Consider the following 17,966-nt stretch of genomic DNA (forward strand, 5'->3'; position numbering starts at 1 on the left):
AGTAATCCCTGGCCACGGTGATCCCGCAGTAATCCCTGGCCACGGTGATCCCGCAGTAATCCCTGGCCACGATGATCCCGCAGTAATCCCTGGCCACGATGATCCCGCAGTAATCCCTGGCCACGGTAATCCCGCAGTAATCTCTGGCCACGGTGATCCCGCAGTAATCCCTGGCCACGATGATCCCGCAGTAATCCCTGGCCACAGTGATCCCGCAGTAATCCCTGGCCACGGTGATCCCGCAGTAATCCCTGGCCACGATGATCCCGCAGTAATCCCTGGCCACGATGATCCAAACACTAATCCCGCAGTAATCCCTGGCCACGGGGATCCCGCAGTAATCCCGCAGTAATCCCTGGCCACGATGATCCCGCAGTAATCCCTGGCCACGATGATCCAAACACTAATCCCGCAGTAACCCCGCAGTAATCCATGGCCACGATGATCCCGCAGTAATCCCTGGCTACGGTGATCCTGCAGTAATCCCTGGCCAAGATGATCCCGCAGTAATCCCTGGCCAAGATGATCCCGCAGTAATCCCTGGCCACTATGCTCCCAGCACATGTCTCATCGTGGTATCCTAGTCGAAAAGCTCACGGTGAGACCGCGTACGCCCCTGAGTAACGTGCGCGCGGCCCTGAGTAACGTGCGCGGCCCTGAGTAACGCGCGCGGCCCTGAGTAACGCGCGCGCCCCTGAGTAACGCGCGCGCCCCCCTGAGTAACGCGCGCGCGGCCCTGGGTAACGCGCGCGCCCCTGAGTAACGCGCGCGCCCCTGAGTAACGCGCGCGCCCCCCTGAGTAACGCGCGCGCGGCCCTGGGTAACGCGCGCGCCCCTGAGTAACGCACGCGCCCCTGGGTAACGCGCGCGCGCCCCTGAGTAACGCGCGCGCGGCCCTGGGTAACGCGCGCGGCTCTCCAGGTCCATTGGAACATTTCTAGGCAATACCTTGTTACCCAGCCCCCAGAATCACTGTCGCTGGATCATCCTGTCGGCTTTACATGGGACCCCTTAATGACGGCCGCATGTGCTGCACATTCTCCGTATAACGGGTCACATCGGGGGGATTTCATGATATATAGATCATATAAAAATATTACTGTGAGCACATTCACATGTCTGAGACAGGTCTGCAGCCCCGCCTTTCACCATTATCACCTCACATGCAGTGCTCCCACTGCAGCAAGGGATTCTGGGAAATGACATGCAGCCCCGCCTTTCACCATTATCACCTCACATGCAGTGCTCCCACTGCAGCAAGGGATTCTGGGAAATGACATGCAGCCCCGCCTTTCACCATTATCACCTCACATACAGTGCTCCCACTGCAGCAAGGGATTCTGGGAAATGACATGCAGCCCCGCCTTTCACCATTATCACCTCACATACAGTGCTCCCACTGCAGCAAGGGATTCTGGGAAATGACATGCAGCCCCGCCTTTCACCATTATCACCTCACATACAGTGCTCCCACTGCAGCAAGGGATTCTGGGAAATGACATGCAGCCCCGCCTTTCACCATTATCACCTCACATGCAGTGCTCCCACTGCAGCAAGGGATTCTGGGAAATGACATGCAGCCCCGCCTTTCACCATTATCACCTCACATACAGTGCTCCCACTGCAGCAAGGGATTCTGGGAAATGACATGCAGCCCCGCCTTTCACCATTATCACCTCACATACAGTGCTCCCACTGCAGCAAGGGATTCTGGGAAATGACATGCAGCCCCGCCTTTCACCATTATCACCTCACATACAGTGCTCCCACTGCAGCAAGGGATTCTGGGAAATGACATGCAGCCCCGCCTTTCACCATTATCACCTCACATACAGTGCTCCCACTGCAGCAAGGGATTCTGGGAAATGACATGCAGCCCCGCCTTTCACCATTATCACCTCACATACAGTGCTCCCACTGCAGCAAGGGATTCTGGGAAATGACATGCAGCCCCGCCTTTCACCATTATCACCTCACATGCAGTGCTCCCACTGCAGCAAGGGATTCTGGGAAATGACATGCAGCCCCGCCTTTCACCATTATCACCTCACATACAGTGCTCCCACTGCAGCAAGGGATTCTGGGAAATGACATGCAGCCCCGCCTTTCACCATTATCACCTCACATACAGTGCTCCCACTGCAGCAAGGGATTCTGGGAAATGACATGCAGCCCCGCCTTTCACCATTATCACCTCACATACAGTGCTCCCACTGCAGCAAGGGATTCTGGGAAATGACATGCAGCCCCGCCTTTCACCATTATCACCTCACATACAGTGCTCCCACTGCAGCAAGGGATTCTGGGAAATGACATGCAGCCCCGCCTTTCACCATTATCACCTCACATACAGTGCTCCCACTGCAGCAAGGGATTCTGGGAAATGACATGCAGCCCCGCCTTTCACCATTATCACCTCACATACAGTGCTCCCACTGCAGCAAGGGATTCTGGGAAATGACATGCAAATGAGCACACAGTGACACCTTTTGTCTCAAGTCCACATTACATGGAAAACCCTTAAGCCAATGCATGCTGCTTTAATATATATATATATCCAGTGTAACCCCGAAGGGGAAACAAAAACCAGCACTCGGAGTATATGCAATTCCGGGCGTTGCACCTTTAAGGTTTTCCCCGCCTGAGTGCTGGAGCGTCCGCGTATTTCCACCACATTATTTAGGGACAAACACAGACTTTGTGCATTTCTATCTATTTATGCAACAGGGATTTTATTTTAAAAGGAGTTCCCAATTTTTAGCATAAAAACAAAACGAACACCCGCGGGGTGTTTAACGCGTCCCGCGGGGAGACCTGCGCGATAGCAAGACACAGTACTACTGCTTTTATGTGTCACACGTCTGCGTATCTGTTTTATTCCCGTCAGGTTTGGGTATCCCACAGCTGCTGGAGGCCGTCCTGCAACTGCTGCCACTGGACAGCTACGTAATCAGCCCGGTCAGTCCTCTGCTCTGCGCCCTGTGCTCGGACACACACACACGGGGGGGGGGACTGCCACTGGACAGCTACGTAATCAGCCCGGTCAGTCCTCTGCTCTGCGCCCTGTGCTCGGACACACACACACGGGGGGGGGGGACTGCCACTGGACAGCTACGTAATCAGCCCGGTCAGTCCTCTGTGCCCTGTGCTCGGACACACACACGGGGGGGGGGGACTGCCACTGGACAGCTACGTAATCAGCCCGGTCAGTCCTGTGCTCGGACACACGGGGGGGGGGACTGCCACTGGACAGCTACGTAATCAGCCCGGTCAGTCCTCTGCGCCCTGCGCTCGGACACACACACGGGGGGGTGGGGGGGGCTGCCACTGGACAGCTACGTAATCAGCCCGGTCAGTCCTCTGCTCTGCGCCCTGCGCTCGGACACACACACGGGGGGGGGAGGGGGGGGCTGCCACTGGACAGCTACGTAATCAGCCCGGTCAGTCCTCTGCTCTGCGCCCTGCGCTCGGACACACACACGGGGGGTGGGGGGGGGCTGCCACTTTATAGATCATTGGTAATACCTCGCCTAGACCAGGGGGCTCAACTGCAGTCCTCAAGACCACCCAACAGGTCAGGTTTTCAGGACATCCCTGCTTCAGCACAGGTAGTGTGGTCTTCAACTGAGCCACTGATTGAGTCACCTGTGCTGAGGCAGGGATATCCTCAAGACTCCCCTCTCCCCCCCCCCCCCACCCCACCCCCAACAGGTCTTCAGGATATCTCTGCTTCAGCACAGGTAGTGTGGTCTTCAACTGAGCCACTGATTGAGCCACCTGTGCTGAGGCAGGGATAACCTCAAGACTCCCCTCTCTCCTGCCCCCCACCCCCAACAGGTCTTCAGGATATCTCTGCTTCAGCACAGGTGGCTCAGTTGAAGACCGCGCTACCTGTGCTGAAGCAGGGATGTCCTAAAAACCTGACCTGTTGGGTGGTCTTGAGGACTGGAGTTGAGCCCCCCCTGCTCCAGAGCACCGTGTTCATGAACTCGGCACATGTTTACTAAGCAGTAGTTTTCCCGATACCCACCTTGGGCTCCATGCAATGGGTTAAGCTGTAAGGGTGTTGTCCGGCGCCAGAAAGAATAGCACTGCTTAGAAAACATGGGCCCATCTCTCCAGAAGGACACCGTTAATGGAGAGATTGTGTAGAGACGGGCGACAGCAACGGTGCGCGATCCGCAGCCCGCGCCGCCTCATCGGGGAAGACTAAAGCCCCTTAATATGTGCTGCTCCCCCGGGTGAGGAGGCTGGGGAGTGTGAGCGAAAGCTTCAGCACGGTGCAGGAGGGGAGCATGTTTAAGAGAGAGAGAAGACCCAGAACAAGAGCTCGTTCTCTGCAGCTGATCGGTGGCTGCTCGGGGGAAATAATGCTTCACAGAACGAGTGGTGGATGCCAGGAATCGCCTCCCAACAGAGGGGGTAGAGGGTGAACCGGCAAGGGAATTAAAACGCGCTCGGGGCAGACATAAGGCTAATTCTGAAAGCGAGGGTTAAATTGGGTCTTGTTTTACCCCGGGTGAGAGGGCGGGAGAGCCCCCTGCCCCTAACTATCCCATCCTTACGTGGTATGACCTCTGGGTGCTCACACGGGACCCGTGTGGCTCTTGTATGTTCCGTGTCCTCCTCCTCTGCCCCCCGCTGATCTGGAGATCGCTTTGCCGACGCCGATACCTGGATACACGAGATAAACCCGGTGAGCCACGTGCCGCTCTTTGGACTTCGAATGTATGACGCACCTCGCCATATATGGGGCTTCTCCCGCGCCACAACGCGAGCGCGCTCTTGTTTTTTCATACAATATGCGCACTGACACGTGATTCGCTAATTGCTGATCGATCCGTTCTCCTGTAATCGATCGCTGAAGGTTCACCTCGGGGGGTCACTAAATGCATCCTGGCTCCTCTTCTGCTGCACTGACAGCCAAAGTTCTGCGAGGAAGATCACGTGACCAGGCTGCACTAGATTCAATTGGTTCACTGCTAGAGAGAGAGGGCGGGGCTCAAAGGTGATGCAGTTTCAGAAGGGGAAGGGGATGTGACTTTGTAAATGGTTGTTATAGAAACAAAAATGGTTGTTACATTAGAATACATTAAAAATGTGTTTAAAATGGTTTATTTTTTTAAATGCTATAAGTATTTTCTCATAGTATAGAACTGATTTATTTATTTTTTAAAAATCACGTGTAGGATATTTCTTGAACTGCACATTTAAAAGATTAATCCAAGAAACACCCCACATGTAGTTTAAAAATAAAAATAAAACAGTTGTATTGTATTGTATGTCTTTATTTATATAGCGCCATTAGTGTACATAGCGCTTCACAGTAGTAATACACGTGGTAATCATATAAATAACAGATAATATAAATAACAGATCATGGGAATAAGTGCTTTAGACATAAAAGTAACATTTCGGAAGAGGAGTCCCTGCCCCGAGGAGCTTACAGTCTAATTGGTAGGTAGGGAGAACGTACAGAGACAGTAGGAGGGAGTTCTGGTAAGTGCGTCTGCAGGGGGCCAAGCTTTATGTATCATGTGCCCAGTATTATCCACAGTGCTATTCATATGCTTCTTTAAGTAAGTGTGTCTTAAACGTGGATAGAGAGGGTGCTAGTCGGGTATTGAGGGAAAGGGCATTCCAGAGGTGTGGGGCAGTCAGTGAAAAAGGTTTAAGGTGGGAGAGGGCTTTAGATACAAAGGGGGTAGAAAGAAAACATCCTTGAGAAGAACGCAAGAGTCTGGATGGTGCATACCGAGAAATTAGGGATGAGATGTAAGGAGGGGCAGAAGAATGTAAAGCTTTAAAAGTGAGGAGAAGAATGGAGTGTGAGATGCGGGATTTGATCGGAAGCCAGGAGAGGGATTTCAGGAGGGGAGATGCTGAGACAGATCTAGGAAAGAGTAGAGTGATTCTGGCAGCAGCATTTAGGATAGATTGTAGGGGAGACAGGTGAGAGGCAGGAAGGCCGGACAGCAGGAGGTTACAGTAATCAAGACGGGAGAGAATGAGGGCCTGAGTCAGAGTTTTAGCAGTCGAACAACAGAGGAAAGGGCGTATCTTAGTTATATTGCGGAGGAAAAAGCGACAAGTTTTAGAAATGTTTTGAATGTGAGAGAGGAGTCGAACGTGACCCCTAGGCAGCGTGCTTGGGCTACTGGGTGAATGATTGTAGTTCCAACAGTAATGTGGAAGGAGGTAGTAGGGCCAGGTTTGGGAGGAAGTATGAGGAGCTCTGTTTTAGCCATGTTGAGTTTAAGGCGTCGGAGGGCCATCCAGGATGATATAGCAGAGAGACATTCAGAAACTTTGGTTTGTACAGCAGGTGTAAGGTCAGGTGTTGAAAAGTATATGTGTGTCGTCGGCATAGAGGTGATAATTAAACCCAAAAGATGTTATTAGGTCACCTAGAGAGAGTGTGTACAGAGAAAAGAGAAGAGGTCCCAGGACAGAGCCCTGGGGTACCCCCACAGAGAGATCAATAGAGGAGGAGGTGTTAGCAGAAGAGACACTAAAAGTACGATGGGAGAGGTAGGATGAGATCCAGGATAGAGCTTTGTTCCGAATACCTAGAGTATGGAGAATGTGGAGGAGAAGAGGGTGGTCCACGGTGTCAAATGCTGCAGAGAGGTCGAGTAATATGAGCAGAGTGTAATGACCTCTGTCTTTGGCAGCATGGAGGTCGTCAGTTATTTTAGTGAGGGCTGTTTCGGTGGAGTGAGCAGTGCGGAAGCCAGATTGTAGAGGGTCTAGGAGAGAATAGGTGTTGAGAAAATGGAGCAAGCGAGAGAATACAAGACGTTCAAGTAGTTTAGAGGCAAAAGGCAGGAGGGAGACAGGTCGATAGTTAGAAAGACAGGTAGGGTCAAGCTTGCTGTTTTTGAGTAATGGTATGACTGTTGCATGTTTGAAGGAGGATGGAAAGGTTCCAGAGCAGAGGGAGGAGTTAAAAATGTGTGTGAGCGTAGGGATTATAGTAGGAGCTAGAGGTTTTAGGAGATGGGAGGGATGGGGTCAAGAGGGCAAGTGGTAGAGGGAGAAGAGGAGATCAACAGCGACACATCCTCCTCTGAGACTGGAAAAAGAGTCAAGGAAGGCAGGAGGAGAGTTAGGAAGAGGTGTAGGATGGGAAGAAGAAACAGGGGATGTTCTGACGTATGGATTCCACCTTTTCCTTAAAATAGTCAGCAAAGTCCTGAGCGGAGATGGAGGAAGGAGAGGCAGCAGAGGGTGGTTTGAGTAGAGTATCAAAGACAGAGAACAGTCGGCGTGGGTTAGACTTGTGCATGTTGATTAGTGCAGAAAAGTAGGCTTGTTTAGCTTGCGAGAGGGCAGAGTTGAAACAAGACAGCATAAATTTGTAGTGAAGGAAGTCTGCGAGAGTGTGAGACTTCCTCCAGAGGCGTTCAGAGGAACGAGTGGAGGAACGCAGCAGGCGCGTGTGGGAATTTAGCCAGGGTCTAGGGTTAGAAGGGCGAGGGCGGCAAAGAGAAAGCGGGGCATGTAGATCAAGAGACGAGGACAAGACAGAGTTGTACTTTCTGACCAGGTTGTCAGGGTCTGTAGCAGAGCTGAGAGAGGAGAGGGAGGAGTGTAAAGTGGACTCAAAGTCAGGCAAGTGAATAGAGCGCAGGTTTCTGCAGAACCGGGGGGTAGATGGAGGTGGAGAAGGGGAGAAGCGAGATAAAGAGAATGAGATGAGATGATGGTCAGAGAGAGGAAAAGGGGAAATGGAGAAATCAGAGAGAAGTTTTTAGTGAAAACCAGGTCTAAGTAGTGGCCATCCTTGTGGGTGCTGGCTAAAGTCCACTGTTGAAGGCCAAAAGAAGAGGTAAGAGAAAGAAAGCGGGAAGCCCAAGAGAGAGAGGGGTCATCAATGTGGCAATTGAAGTCCCCAAGGAGAAGAACAGGGGAGTCTGAGGAGAGGAAAAAAGAGAGCCAGGATTCAAAGTGAGAGAGAAAGGCAGAAGGGGGATGAGTAGAGGTAGGTGGGCGATAGATGACCGCCACATGAACAGGGAGAGGAGAGAAGATCTGGACAGTGTGAGCCTCAAAGGAGGGAAAAGCAAGAGAGGGGGGAATAGGAAGGGTTCGGTAACGGCAGACAGAGGAGAGCAGGAGCCCCACGCCTCCACCCCTGCCATCAGTGCGCGGAGTGTGGGAGAAGGAAAGGCCACCGTAGGAGAGGGCAGCTTCCAGAGCAGAGTCAGACTGAGTGAGCCAGGTCTCAGTTATAGCAAAGAGAAGCAGGGAGTGAGAGAGAAAGAAGTCATGTACAGAGAGGAACTTGTTAGAAAGAGAGCGTGCGTTCCAAAGGGCACAGGAGAAAGGGAGAGAGGAGGGAGGGTGGCAGGGGATGGGTATGAGGTTCGAGGGGTTGACACCAGAAGGAGTAGAAGTTGCATGTGGGAGGCGAGGACGAGCGCAAGTAGAAATAAGACAGGGACCAGGATTGGGAGAGATATCCCCAGAAGCAAGGAGGAGAAGCATGGATAGAAAGAGAATGTGTGAAGAGGATTTGTAGGGGTGTGTTTTAGTGCAGGGGATATAGCTGTGTGGTGTCAGAGGACGCAGGTAAGAAAGGAGTTCATGTGAACTGAGAAGTGGTGAAGAAAGGAGAGATGGAGATATATGAATAGAGTTTGAGACATACTGAGGCTGGTAAAAAGAAGTGCATAATTTGAGAAGAAGTGAAGTCACAGCAAATATAAATGGTAAAGGCAGCATCACAGCAGTAATGATGCAGTCTGGTATTGATGATATCCTCCTTTCCAGCGTAGATCAAATGCAGGAATCAGGGCCAGATGGGGTGTCCACTTCTTCCTCACTTCTTTTGAACTTCCTTTTAAACTTCAGTTGTTCAATAGTCACGCCACTTATAATGGGCCACTTGGATATGGGCTGCAGGTGTGTAGTATTAAATACTTAGTCCCTTTTTTATGTTAAATCTCTCTGTGGGCAGTGTGGCAGTGAGTGAGCTCACACACACAGGGGGCAGTGAGTTAGCACACACACAGGGGGCAGTGAGCCAGTGTGTGAGCTCACACACACGGGGCAGTGAGCCAGTGTGTGAGCTCACACACACAGGGGGCAGTGAGCCAGTGTGTGAGCTCACACACACAGTGGGTTGTATGTATGTATGTATGTATGTATGTATATCTATCTTTATCCGTGGGCAGGCGGCCGTGATGGAGCTCGTAGAGCAGGACAAAGAGAAGAGACTGAACACGCCGGTTTGGGAGGAGTATGTGACGCTTCTGGCCAGAGTCGGGTGTCAGGTGAGACGTTTTCCTATCCCAAAGATCATGTGACCGGGGCACAGGAGGGGACGAGGGTACAAGTCGGGGGCCACGGGAATGAATATGTTTTGGGGACTTAAATTAAATTTTCCACATAGAATAGCCTGACAATAGTGAAATCCAATCTGCCGACCCCCTGGTTATACAAGACTGGCCAGTCTCACCTGGTGGGGAGGGCAGTCTCACCTGGTGGGGAGGGCAGTCTCACCTGGTGGGGAGGGCAGTCTCACCTGGTGGGGAGGGCAGTCTCACCTGGTGGGGAGGGCAGTCTCACCTGGTGGGGAGGGCAGTCTCACCTGGTGGGGAGGGCAGTCTCACCTGGTGGGGAGGGCAGTCTCACCTGGTGGGGAGGGCAGTCTCACCTGGTGGGGAGGGCAGTCTCACCTGGTGGGGAGGGCAGTCTCACCTGGTGGGGAGGGCAGTCTCACCTGGTGGGGAGGGCAGTCTCACCTGGTGGGGAGGGCAGTCTCACCTGGTGGGGAGGGCAGTCTCACCTGGTGGGGAGGGCAGTCTCACCTGGTGGGGAGGGCAGTCTCACCTGGTGGGGGGAGCAGTCTCACTTGGTGGGGGGAGCAGTCTCACCTGGTGGGGGGAGCAGTCTCACCTGGTGGGGGGGGCAGTCTCACCTGGTGGGGGGAGCAGTCTCACCTGTTGGGGGGAGCAGTCTCACCTGGTGGGGGGAGCAGTCTCACCTGGTGGGGGGGGCAGTCTCACCTGGTGGGGGGGCAGTCTCACCTGGTGGGGGGAGCAGTCTCACCTGGTGGGGGGAGCAGTCTCACCTGGTGGGGGGAGCAGTCTCACCTGGTGGGGGGAGCAGTCTCACCTGGTGGGGGGGGGGGCAGTCTCACCTGGTGGGAGGGCAGTCTCACCTGGTGGGAGGGCAGTCTCACCTGATTGGGGGGGGGGGGGCAGTCTCACCTGATTGGGGGGGGGGCAGTCTCACCTGGTGGGGGGAGGGCAGTCTCACCTGGTGGGGGGGGGGCATCTCACCTGGTGGGGGGGGGGGCATCTCACCTGGTGGGGGGGGGCATCTCACCTGGTGGGGAGCCAGTCTCACCTGGTGGGGGGGGGTCAGTCTCACCCGGTGGGAAGGGCAGTCTCACCCGGTGGGGAGGGCAGTCTCACCCGGTGGGGAGGGCAGTCTCACCCGGTGGGGAGGGCAGTCTCACCCGGTGGGGAGGGCAGTCTCACCCGGTGGGGAGGGCAGTCTCACCTGGTGGGGAGGGCCCAGTCTCACCTGGTGGGGAGGGCCCAGTCTCACCTGGTGGGGAGGGCAGTCTCGCCTGGTGGGCAGGGCACTCTCGCATGGTGGGCAGGGCAGTCTCGCCTGGTGGGGTGGGCAGTCTCGCATGGTGGGGAGGGCAGTCTCACCTGGTGGGCAGGGCAGTCTCGCCTGGTGGGCAGGGCAGTCTCGCATGGTGGGGTGGGCAGTCTCACCTGGTGGGCAGGGCAGTCTCACCTGGTGGGCAGGGCAGTCTCACCTGGTGGGCAGGGCAGTCTCACCTGGTGGGCAGGGCAGTCTCACCTGGTGGGCAGGGCAGTCTCACCTGGTGGGCAGGGCAGTCTCACCTGGTGGGCAGGGCAGTCTCGCATGGTGGGGAGGGCACTCTCGCATGGTGGGGAGGGCAGTCGCTTATTGGAAGGTTACCTTGATGCAGGCAGGAGGCTGATCAATGCTTTTGCCAAACATGCAACTAAAACCCCGAGAGTAACTAGGGGGGCTGTATAATCACCCTGAGAGTAACTAGGGGGGCTGTATAATCTCCCTGAGAGTAACTAGGGGGGCTGTATAATCTCCCTGAGAGTAACTAGGGGGGCTGTATAATCTCCATGAGAGTAACTAGGGGGGCTGTATAATCACCCTGAGAGTAACTAGGGGGGCTGTATAATCACCCTGAGAGTAACTAGGGGGGCTGTATAATCTCCCTGAGAGTAACTAGGGGGGCTGTATAATCTCCCTGAGAGTAACTAGGAGGGACTGTATAATCACCCTGAGAGTAACTAGGGGGGCTGTATAATCTCCCTGAGAGTAACTAGGGGGGCTGTATAATCACCCTGAGAGTAACTAGGGGGCTGTATAATCACCCTGAGAGTAACTAGGGGGGCTGTATAATCTCCCTGAGAGTAACTAGGAGGGACTGCATAATCACCCTGAGAGTAACTAGGGGGGCTGTATAATCTCCCTGAGAGTAACTAGGAGGGACTGTATAATCACCCTGAGAGTAACTAGGGGGGCTGTCTAATCTCCCTGAGAGTAACTAGGGGGGCTGTCTAATCTCCCTGAGAGTAACTAGGGGGGCTGTCTAATCTCCCTGAGAGTAACTAGGGGGGCTGTATAATCTCCCTGAGAGTAACTAGGGGGGCTGTATAATCTCCCTGAGAGTTACTAGGAGGGACTGTATAATCACCCTGAGAGTAACTAGGGGGGCTGTATAATCACCCTGAGAGTAACTAGGGGGGCTGTATAATCACCCTGAGAGTAACTACGGGGGCTGTATAATCACCCTGAGAGTAACTAGGGGGGCTGTATAATCACCCTGAGAGTAACTAGGGGGGCTGTATAATCTCCCTGAGAGTAACTAGGGGGGCTGTATAATCTCCCTGAGAGTAACTAGGAGGGACTGTATAATCACCCTGAGAGTAACTAGGGGGGCTGTATAATCACCCTGAGAGTAACTAGGGGGCTGTATAATCTCCCTGAGAGTAACTAGGAGGGACTGTATAATCACCCTGAGAGTAACTAGGGGGGCTGTATAATCACCCTGAGAGTAACTAGGAGGGGCTGTATAATCACCCTGAGAGTAACTAGGGGGGCTGTATAATCACCCTGAGAGTAACTAGGGGGGCTGTATAATCACCCTGAGAGTAACTAGGGGGGCTGTATAATCACCCTGAGAGTAACTAGGAGGGCTGTATAATCACCCTGATAGAAACTAGGGGGGCTGTATAATCTCCCTGAGAGTAACTAGGGGGGGCTGTATAATCACCCTGAGAGTAACTAGGAGGGGCTGTATAATCTCCCTGAGAGTAACTAGGGGGGCTGTATAATCACCCTGAGAGTAACTAGGGGGGGCTGTATAATCACCCTGAGAGTAACTTGGGGGGCTGTATAATCACCATGAGAGTAACTAGGGGGGCTGTATAATCACCCTGAGAGTAACTTGGGGGCTGTATAATCACCCTGAGAGTAACTAGGGGGGGCTGTATAATCACCCTGAGAGTAACTAGGGGGGCTGTATAATCTCCCTGAGAGTAACTAGGGGGTCTGTATAATCACCCTTAGAGTAACTAGGGGGGCTGTATAATCACCCTGAGAGTAACTAGGGGGTCTGTGTAATCACCCTGAGAGTAACTAGGGGGGCTGTATAATCACCCTGAGAGCAACTAGGAGGGGCTGTATAATCTCCCTGAGAGTAACTAGGGGGGCTGTATAATCACCCTGAGAGTAACTAGGGGGTCTGTGTAATCACCCTGAGAGTAACTAGGGGGGCTGTATAATCACCCTGAGAGTAACTAGGGGGGGCTGTATAATCTCCCTGAGAGTAACTAGGGGGGCTGTATAATCTCCATGAGAGTAACTAGGGGGGCTGTATAATTACCCTGAGAGTAACTAGGTGGCTGTATAATCACCCTGAGAGTAACTTGGGGGCTGTATAATCACCATGAGAGTAACTAGGGGGCTGTATAACCACACTGAGAGTAACAAGGAGGGGCTGTGTAATCTCCCTGAGAGTAACTAGGGGGGCTGTATAATCACCCTGAGAGTAACTAGGGGGGCTGTATAATCAACCTGAGAGTAACTACGGGGGCTGTATAATCACCCTGAGAGTAACTAGGGGGGCTGTATAATCACCCTGAGAGTAACTAGGGGGGCTGTATAATCTCCCTGAGAGTAACTAGGGGGGCTGTATAATCTCCCTGAGAGTAACTAGGAGGGACTGTATAATCACCCTGAGAGTAACTAGGGGGGCTGTATAATCACCCTGAGAGTAACTAGGGGGCTGTATAATCTCCCTGAGAGTAACTAGGAGGGACTGTATAATCACCCTGAGAGTAACTAGGGGGGCTGTATAATCACCCTGAGAGTAACTAGGAGGGGCTGTATAATCACCCTGAGAGTAACTAGGGGGGCTGTATAATCACCCTGAGAGTAACTAGGGGGGCTGTATAATCACCCTGAGAGTAACTAGGGGGGCTGTATAATCACCCTGAGAGTAACTAGGAGGGCTGTATAATCACCCTGAGAGTAACTAGGGGGGCTGTATAATCTCCCTGAGAGTAACTAGGGGGGGCTGTATAATCACCCTGAGAGTAACTAGGAGGGGCTGTATAATCTCCCTGAGAGTAACTAGGGGGGCTGTATAATCACCCTGAGAGTAACTAGGGGGGGCTGTATAATCACCCTGAGAGTAACTTGGGGGGCTGTATAATCACCATGAGAGTAACTAGGGGGGCTGTATAATTACCATGGGAGTAACTAGGGGGGCTGTATAATCACCCTGAGAGTAACTTGGGGGCTGTATAATCACCCTGAGAGTAACTAGGGGGGGCTGTATAATCACCCTGAGAGTAACTAGGGGGGCTGTATAATCTTCCTGAGAGTAACTAGGGGGTCTGTATAATCACCCTTAGAGTAACTAGGGGGGCTGTATAATCACCCTGAGAGTAACTAGGGGGTCTGTGTAATCACCCTGAGAGTAACTAGGGGGGCTGTATAATCACCCTGAGAGTAACTAGGAGGGGCTGTATAATCTCCCTGAGAGTAACTAGGGGGGCTGTATAATCACCCTGAGAGTAACTAGGGGGTCTGTGTAATCACCCTGAGAGTAACTAGGGGGGCTGTATAATCACCCTGAGAGTAACTAGGGGGGCTGTATAATCTCCATGAGAGTAACTAGGGGGGCTGTATAATTACCCTGAGAGTAACTAGGGGGCTGTATAACCACACTGAGAGTAACTAGGAGGGCTGTATAATCTCCCTGAGAGTAACTAGGGGGGCTGTATAATCTCCCTGAGAGTAACTAGGGGGGCTGTATAATCTCCATGAGAATAACTAGGGGGGCTGTATAATCACCCTGAGAGTAACTAGGGGGGCTGTATAATCACCCTGAGAGTAACTAGGGGGGCTATATAATCTCCCTGAGAGTAACTAGGGGGACTGTATAATCACCCTGAGAGTAACTAGGGGGGCTGTATAATCTCCCTGAAAGTAACTAGGGGGGCTGTATAATCTCCCTGAGAGTAACTAGGAGGGGCTGTATAATCACCCTGAGAGTAACTAGGGGGGCTGTATAATCTCCCTGAGAGTAACTAGGGGGGGCTGTATAATCACCCTGAGAGTAACTAGGGGGGCTGTATAATCACCCTGAGAGTAACTAGGGGGGGCTGTATAATCACCCTGAGAGTAACTTGGGGGGCTGTATAATCACCATGAGAGTAACTAGGGGGGCTGTATAATTACCATGGGAGTAACTAGGGGGGCTGTATAATCACCCTGAGAGTAACTTGGGGGCTGTATAATCACCCTGAGAGTAACTAGGGGGGGCTGTATAATCACCCTGAGAGTAACTAGGGGGGCTGTATAATCTCCCTGAGAGTAACTAGGGGGTCTGTATAATCACCCTTAGAGTAACTATGGGGGCTGTATAATCACCCTGAGAGTAACTAGGGGGTCTGTGTAATCACCCTGAGAGTAACTAGGGGGGCTGTATAATCACCCTGAGAGTAACTAGGAGGGGCTGTATAATCTCCCTGAGAGTAACTAGGGGGGCTGTATAATCACCCTGAGAGTAACTAGGGGGTCTGTGTAATCACCCTGAGAGTAACTAGGGGGGCTGTATAATCACCCTGAGAGTAACTAGGGGGGCTGTATAATCTCCATGAGAGTAACTAGGGGGGCTGTATAATTACCCTGAGAGTAACTAGGGGGCTGTATAACCACACTGAGAGTAACTAGGAGGGCTGTATAATCTCCCTGAGAGTAACTAGGGGGGCTGTATAATCTCCCTGAGAGTAACTAGGGGGGCTGTATAATCTCCATGAGAATAACTAGGGGGGCTGTATAATCACCCTGAGAGTAACTAGGGGGGCTGTATAATCACCCTGAGAGTAACTAGGGGGGCTATATAATCTCCCTGAGAGTAACTAGGGGGACTGTATAATCACCCTGAGAGTAACTAGGGGGGCTGTATAATCTCCCTGAAAGTAACTAGGGGGGCTGTATAATCTCCCTGAGAGTAACTAGGAGGGGCTGTATAATCTCCCTGAGAGTAACTAGGAGGGGCTGTATAATCACCCTGAGAGTAACTAGGAGGGGCTGTATAATCTCCCTGAGAGTAACTAGGGGGGCTGCATAATCCCCTTGAGAGTAACTAGGGGGACTGTATAATCACCCTGAGAGTAACTAGGGGGACTGTATAATCACCCTGAGAGTAACTAGGGGGGCTGTATAATCTCCCTGAGAGTAACTAGGAGGGTTGTATAATCTCCCTGAGTGTAACTAGGAGGGCTGTATAATCTCCCTGAGAGTAACTAGGAGGGCTGTATAATCTCCCTGAGAGTAACTAGGAGGGCTGTATAATCTCCCTGAGAGTAACTAGGGGGGCTGTATAATCTCCCTGAGAGTAATTTGGGGGGCTGTATAATCACCCTGAGAGTAACTAGGGGGGCTGTATAATCTCCCTGAGAGTAACTAGGGGGACTGTATAATCACCCTGAGAGTAACTAGGAGGGGCTGTATAATCACCCTGAGAGTAACTAGGGGGGCTGTATAATCTCCCTGAGAGTAACTAGGGGGACTGTATAATCACCCTGAGAGTAACTAGGGGGACTGTATAATCACCTGAGAGTAAATAGGGGGCTGTATAATCTCCCTGAGAGTAACTAGGTGGGGCTGTATAATCACCCTGAGAGTAACTAGGTGGGGCTGTATAATCACCCTGAGAGTAACTAGGAGGGCTGTATAATCTCCCTGAGAGTAACTAGGAGGGCTGTATAATCTCCCTGAGAGTAACTAGGGGGGCTGTATAATCTCCCTGAGAGTAACTAGGGGGGCTGTATAATCTCCCTGAGAGTAACTAGGGGGGGCTGTATAATCTCCCAGAGAGTAACTAGGGGGGCTGTATAATCACCCTGAGAGTAACTAGGGGGGCTGTATAATCTCCCTGAGAGTAACTACGGGGGGCTTTATAATCTCCCTGAGAGTAACTACGGGGGGCTTTATAATCTCCCTGAGAGTAACTAGGGGGGCTGTATAATCTCCCTGAGAGTAACTAGGGGGCTATATAATCTCCCTCAGAGTAACTAGGGGGCTGTATAATCACCCTGAGAGTAACTAGGGGGGCCTGTATAACCTCCCTGAGAGTAACTAGGGGGGGCTGTATAATCTCCCTGAGAGTAACTAGGGGGGCTGTATAATCACCCTGAGAGTAACTAGGAGGGGCTGTATAATCTCCCTGAGAGTAACTAGGGGGGCTGTATAATCTCCCTGAGAGTAACTAGGAGGGGCTGTATAATCTCCCTGAGAGTAACTAGGGGGGCTATATAATCTCCCTGAGAGTAACTAGGGGGACTGTATAATCACCCTGAGAGTAACTAGGGGGGCTGTATAATCTCCCTGAAAGTAACTAGGGGGGCTGTATAATCTCCCTGAGAGTAACTAGGAGGGGCTGTATAATCTCCCTGAGAGTAACTAGGAGGGGCTGTATAATCACCCTGAGAGTAACTAGGAGGGGCTGTATAATCTCCCTGAGAGTAACTAGGGGGGCTGCATAATCCCCTTGAGAGTAACTAGGGGGACTGTATAATCACCCTGAGAGTAACTAGGGGGACTGTATAATCACCCTGAGAGTAACTAGGGGGGCTGTATAATCTCCCTGAGAGTAACTAGGAGGGTTGTATAATCTCCCTGAGTGTAACTAGGAGGGCTGTATAATCTCCCTGAGAGTAACTAGGAGGGCTGTATAATCTCCCTGAGAGTAACTAGGAGGGCTGTATAATCTCCCTGAGAGTAACTAGGGGGGCTGTATAATCTCCCTGAGAGTAATTTGGGGGGCTGTATAATCACCCTGAGAGTAACTAGGGGGGCTGTATAATCTCCCTGAGAGTAACTAGGGGGACTGTATAATCACCCTGAGAGTAACTAGGAGGGGCTGTATAATCACCCTGAGAGTAACTAGGGGGGCTGTATAATCTCCCTGAGAGTAACTAGGGGGACTGTATAATCACCCTGAGAGTAACTAGGGGGACTGTATAATCACCTGAGAGTAAATAGGGGGCTGTATAATCTCCCTGAGAGTAACTAGGTGGGGCTGTATAATCACCCTGAGAGTAACTAGGTGGGGCTGTATAATCACCCTGAGAGTAACTAGGAGGGCTGTATAATCTCCCTGAGAGTAACTAGGAGGGCTGTATAATCTCCCTGAGAGTAACTAGGGGGGCTGTATAATCTCCCTGAGAGTAACTAGGGGGGCTGTATAATCTCCCTGAGAGTAACTAGGGGGGGCTGTATAATCTCCCAGAGAGTAACTAGGGGGGCTGTATAATCACCCTGAGAGTAACTAGGGGGGCTGTATAATCTCCCTGAGAGTAACTACGGGGGGCTTTATAATCTCCCTGAGAGTAACTACGGGGGGCTTTATAATCTCCCTGAGAGTAACTAGGGGGGCT

At 52.1% G+C, this 17,966-nt stretch overlaps 1 protein-coding gene across 3 annotated transcripts in view; it reads left to right on the top strand.

Moving 5' to 3' along the window:
* The window catches only part of FUOM (fucose mutarotase), a 32,020-nt gene that overhangs the window by 4,480 nt on the left and 9,574 nt on the right, over window positions 1-17,966 (top strand). For 2 of the 3 annotated variants that reach the window (XM_075610286.1, XM_075610285.1), the window contains 2 exons: window positions 2,888-2,958; window positions 9,180-9,278. In XM_075610286.1, coding sequence (XP_075466401.1) covers window positions 2,888-2,958; window positions 9,180-9,278 — 170 coding nt within the window. The remainder of the gene's footprint in view (window positions 1-2,887; window positions 2,959-9,179; window positions 9,279-17,966) is intronic. The other variant, XM_075610287.1, reaches the window with a different exon arrangement.

Source organism: Ascaphus truei, chromosome 8, assembly GCF_040206685.1.
Source record: "Ascaphus truei isolate aAscTru1 chromosome 8, aAscTru1.hap1, whole genome shotgun sequence".
Classification (NCBI taxonomy): Eukaryota; Metazoa; Chordata; class Amphibia; order Anura; family Ascaphidae; genus Ascaphus; species Ascaphus truei.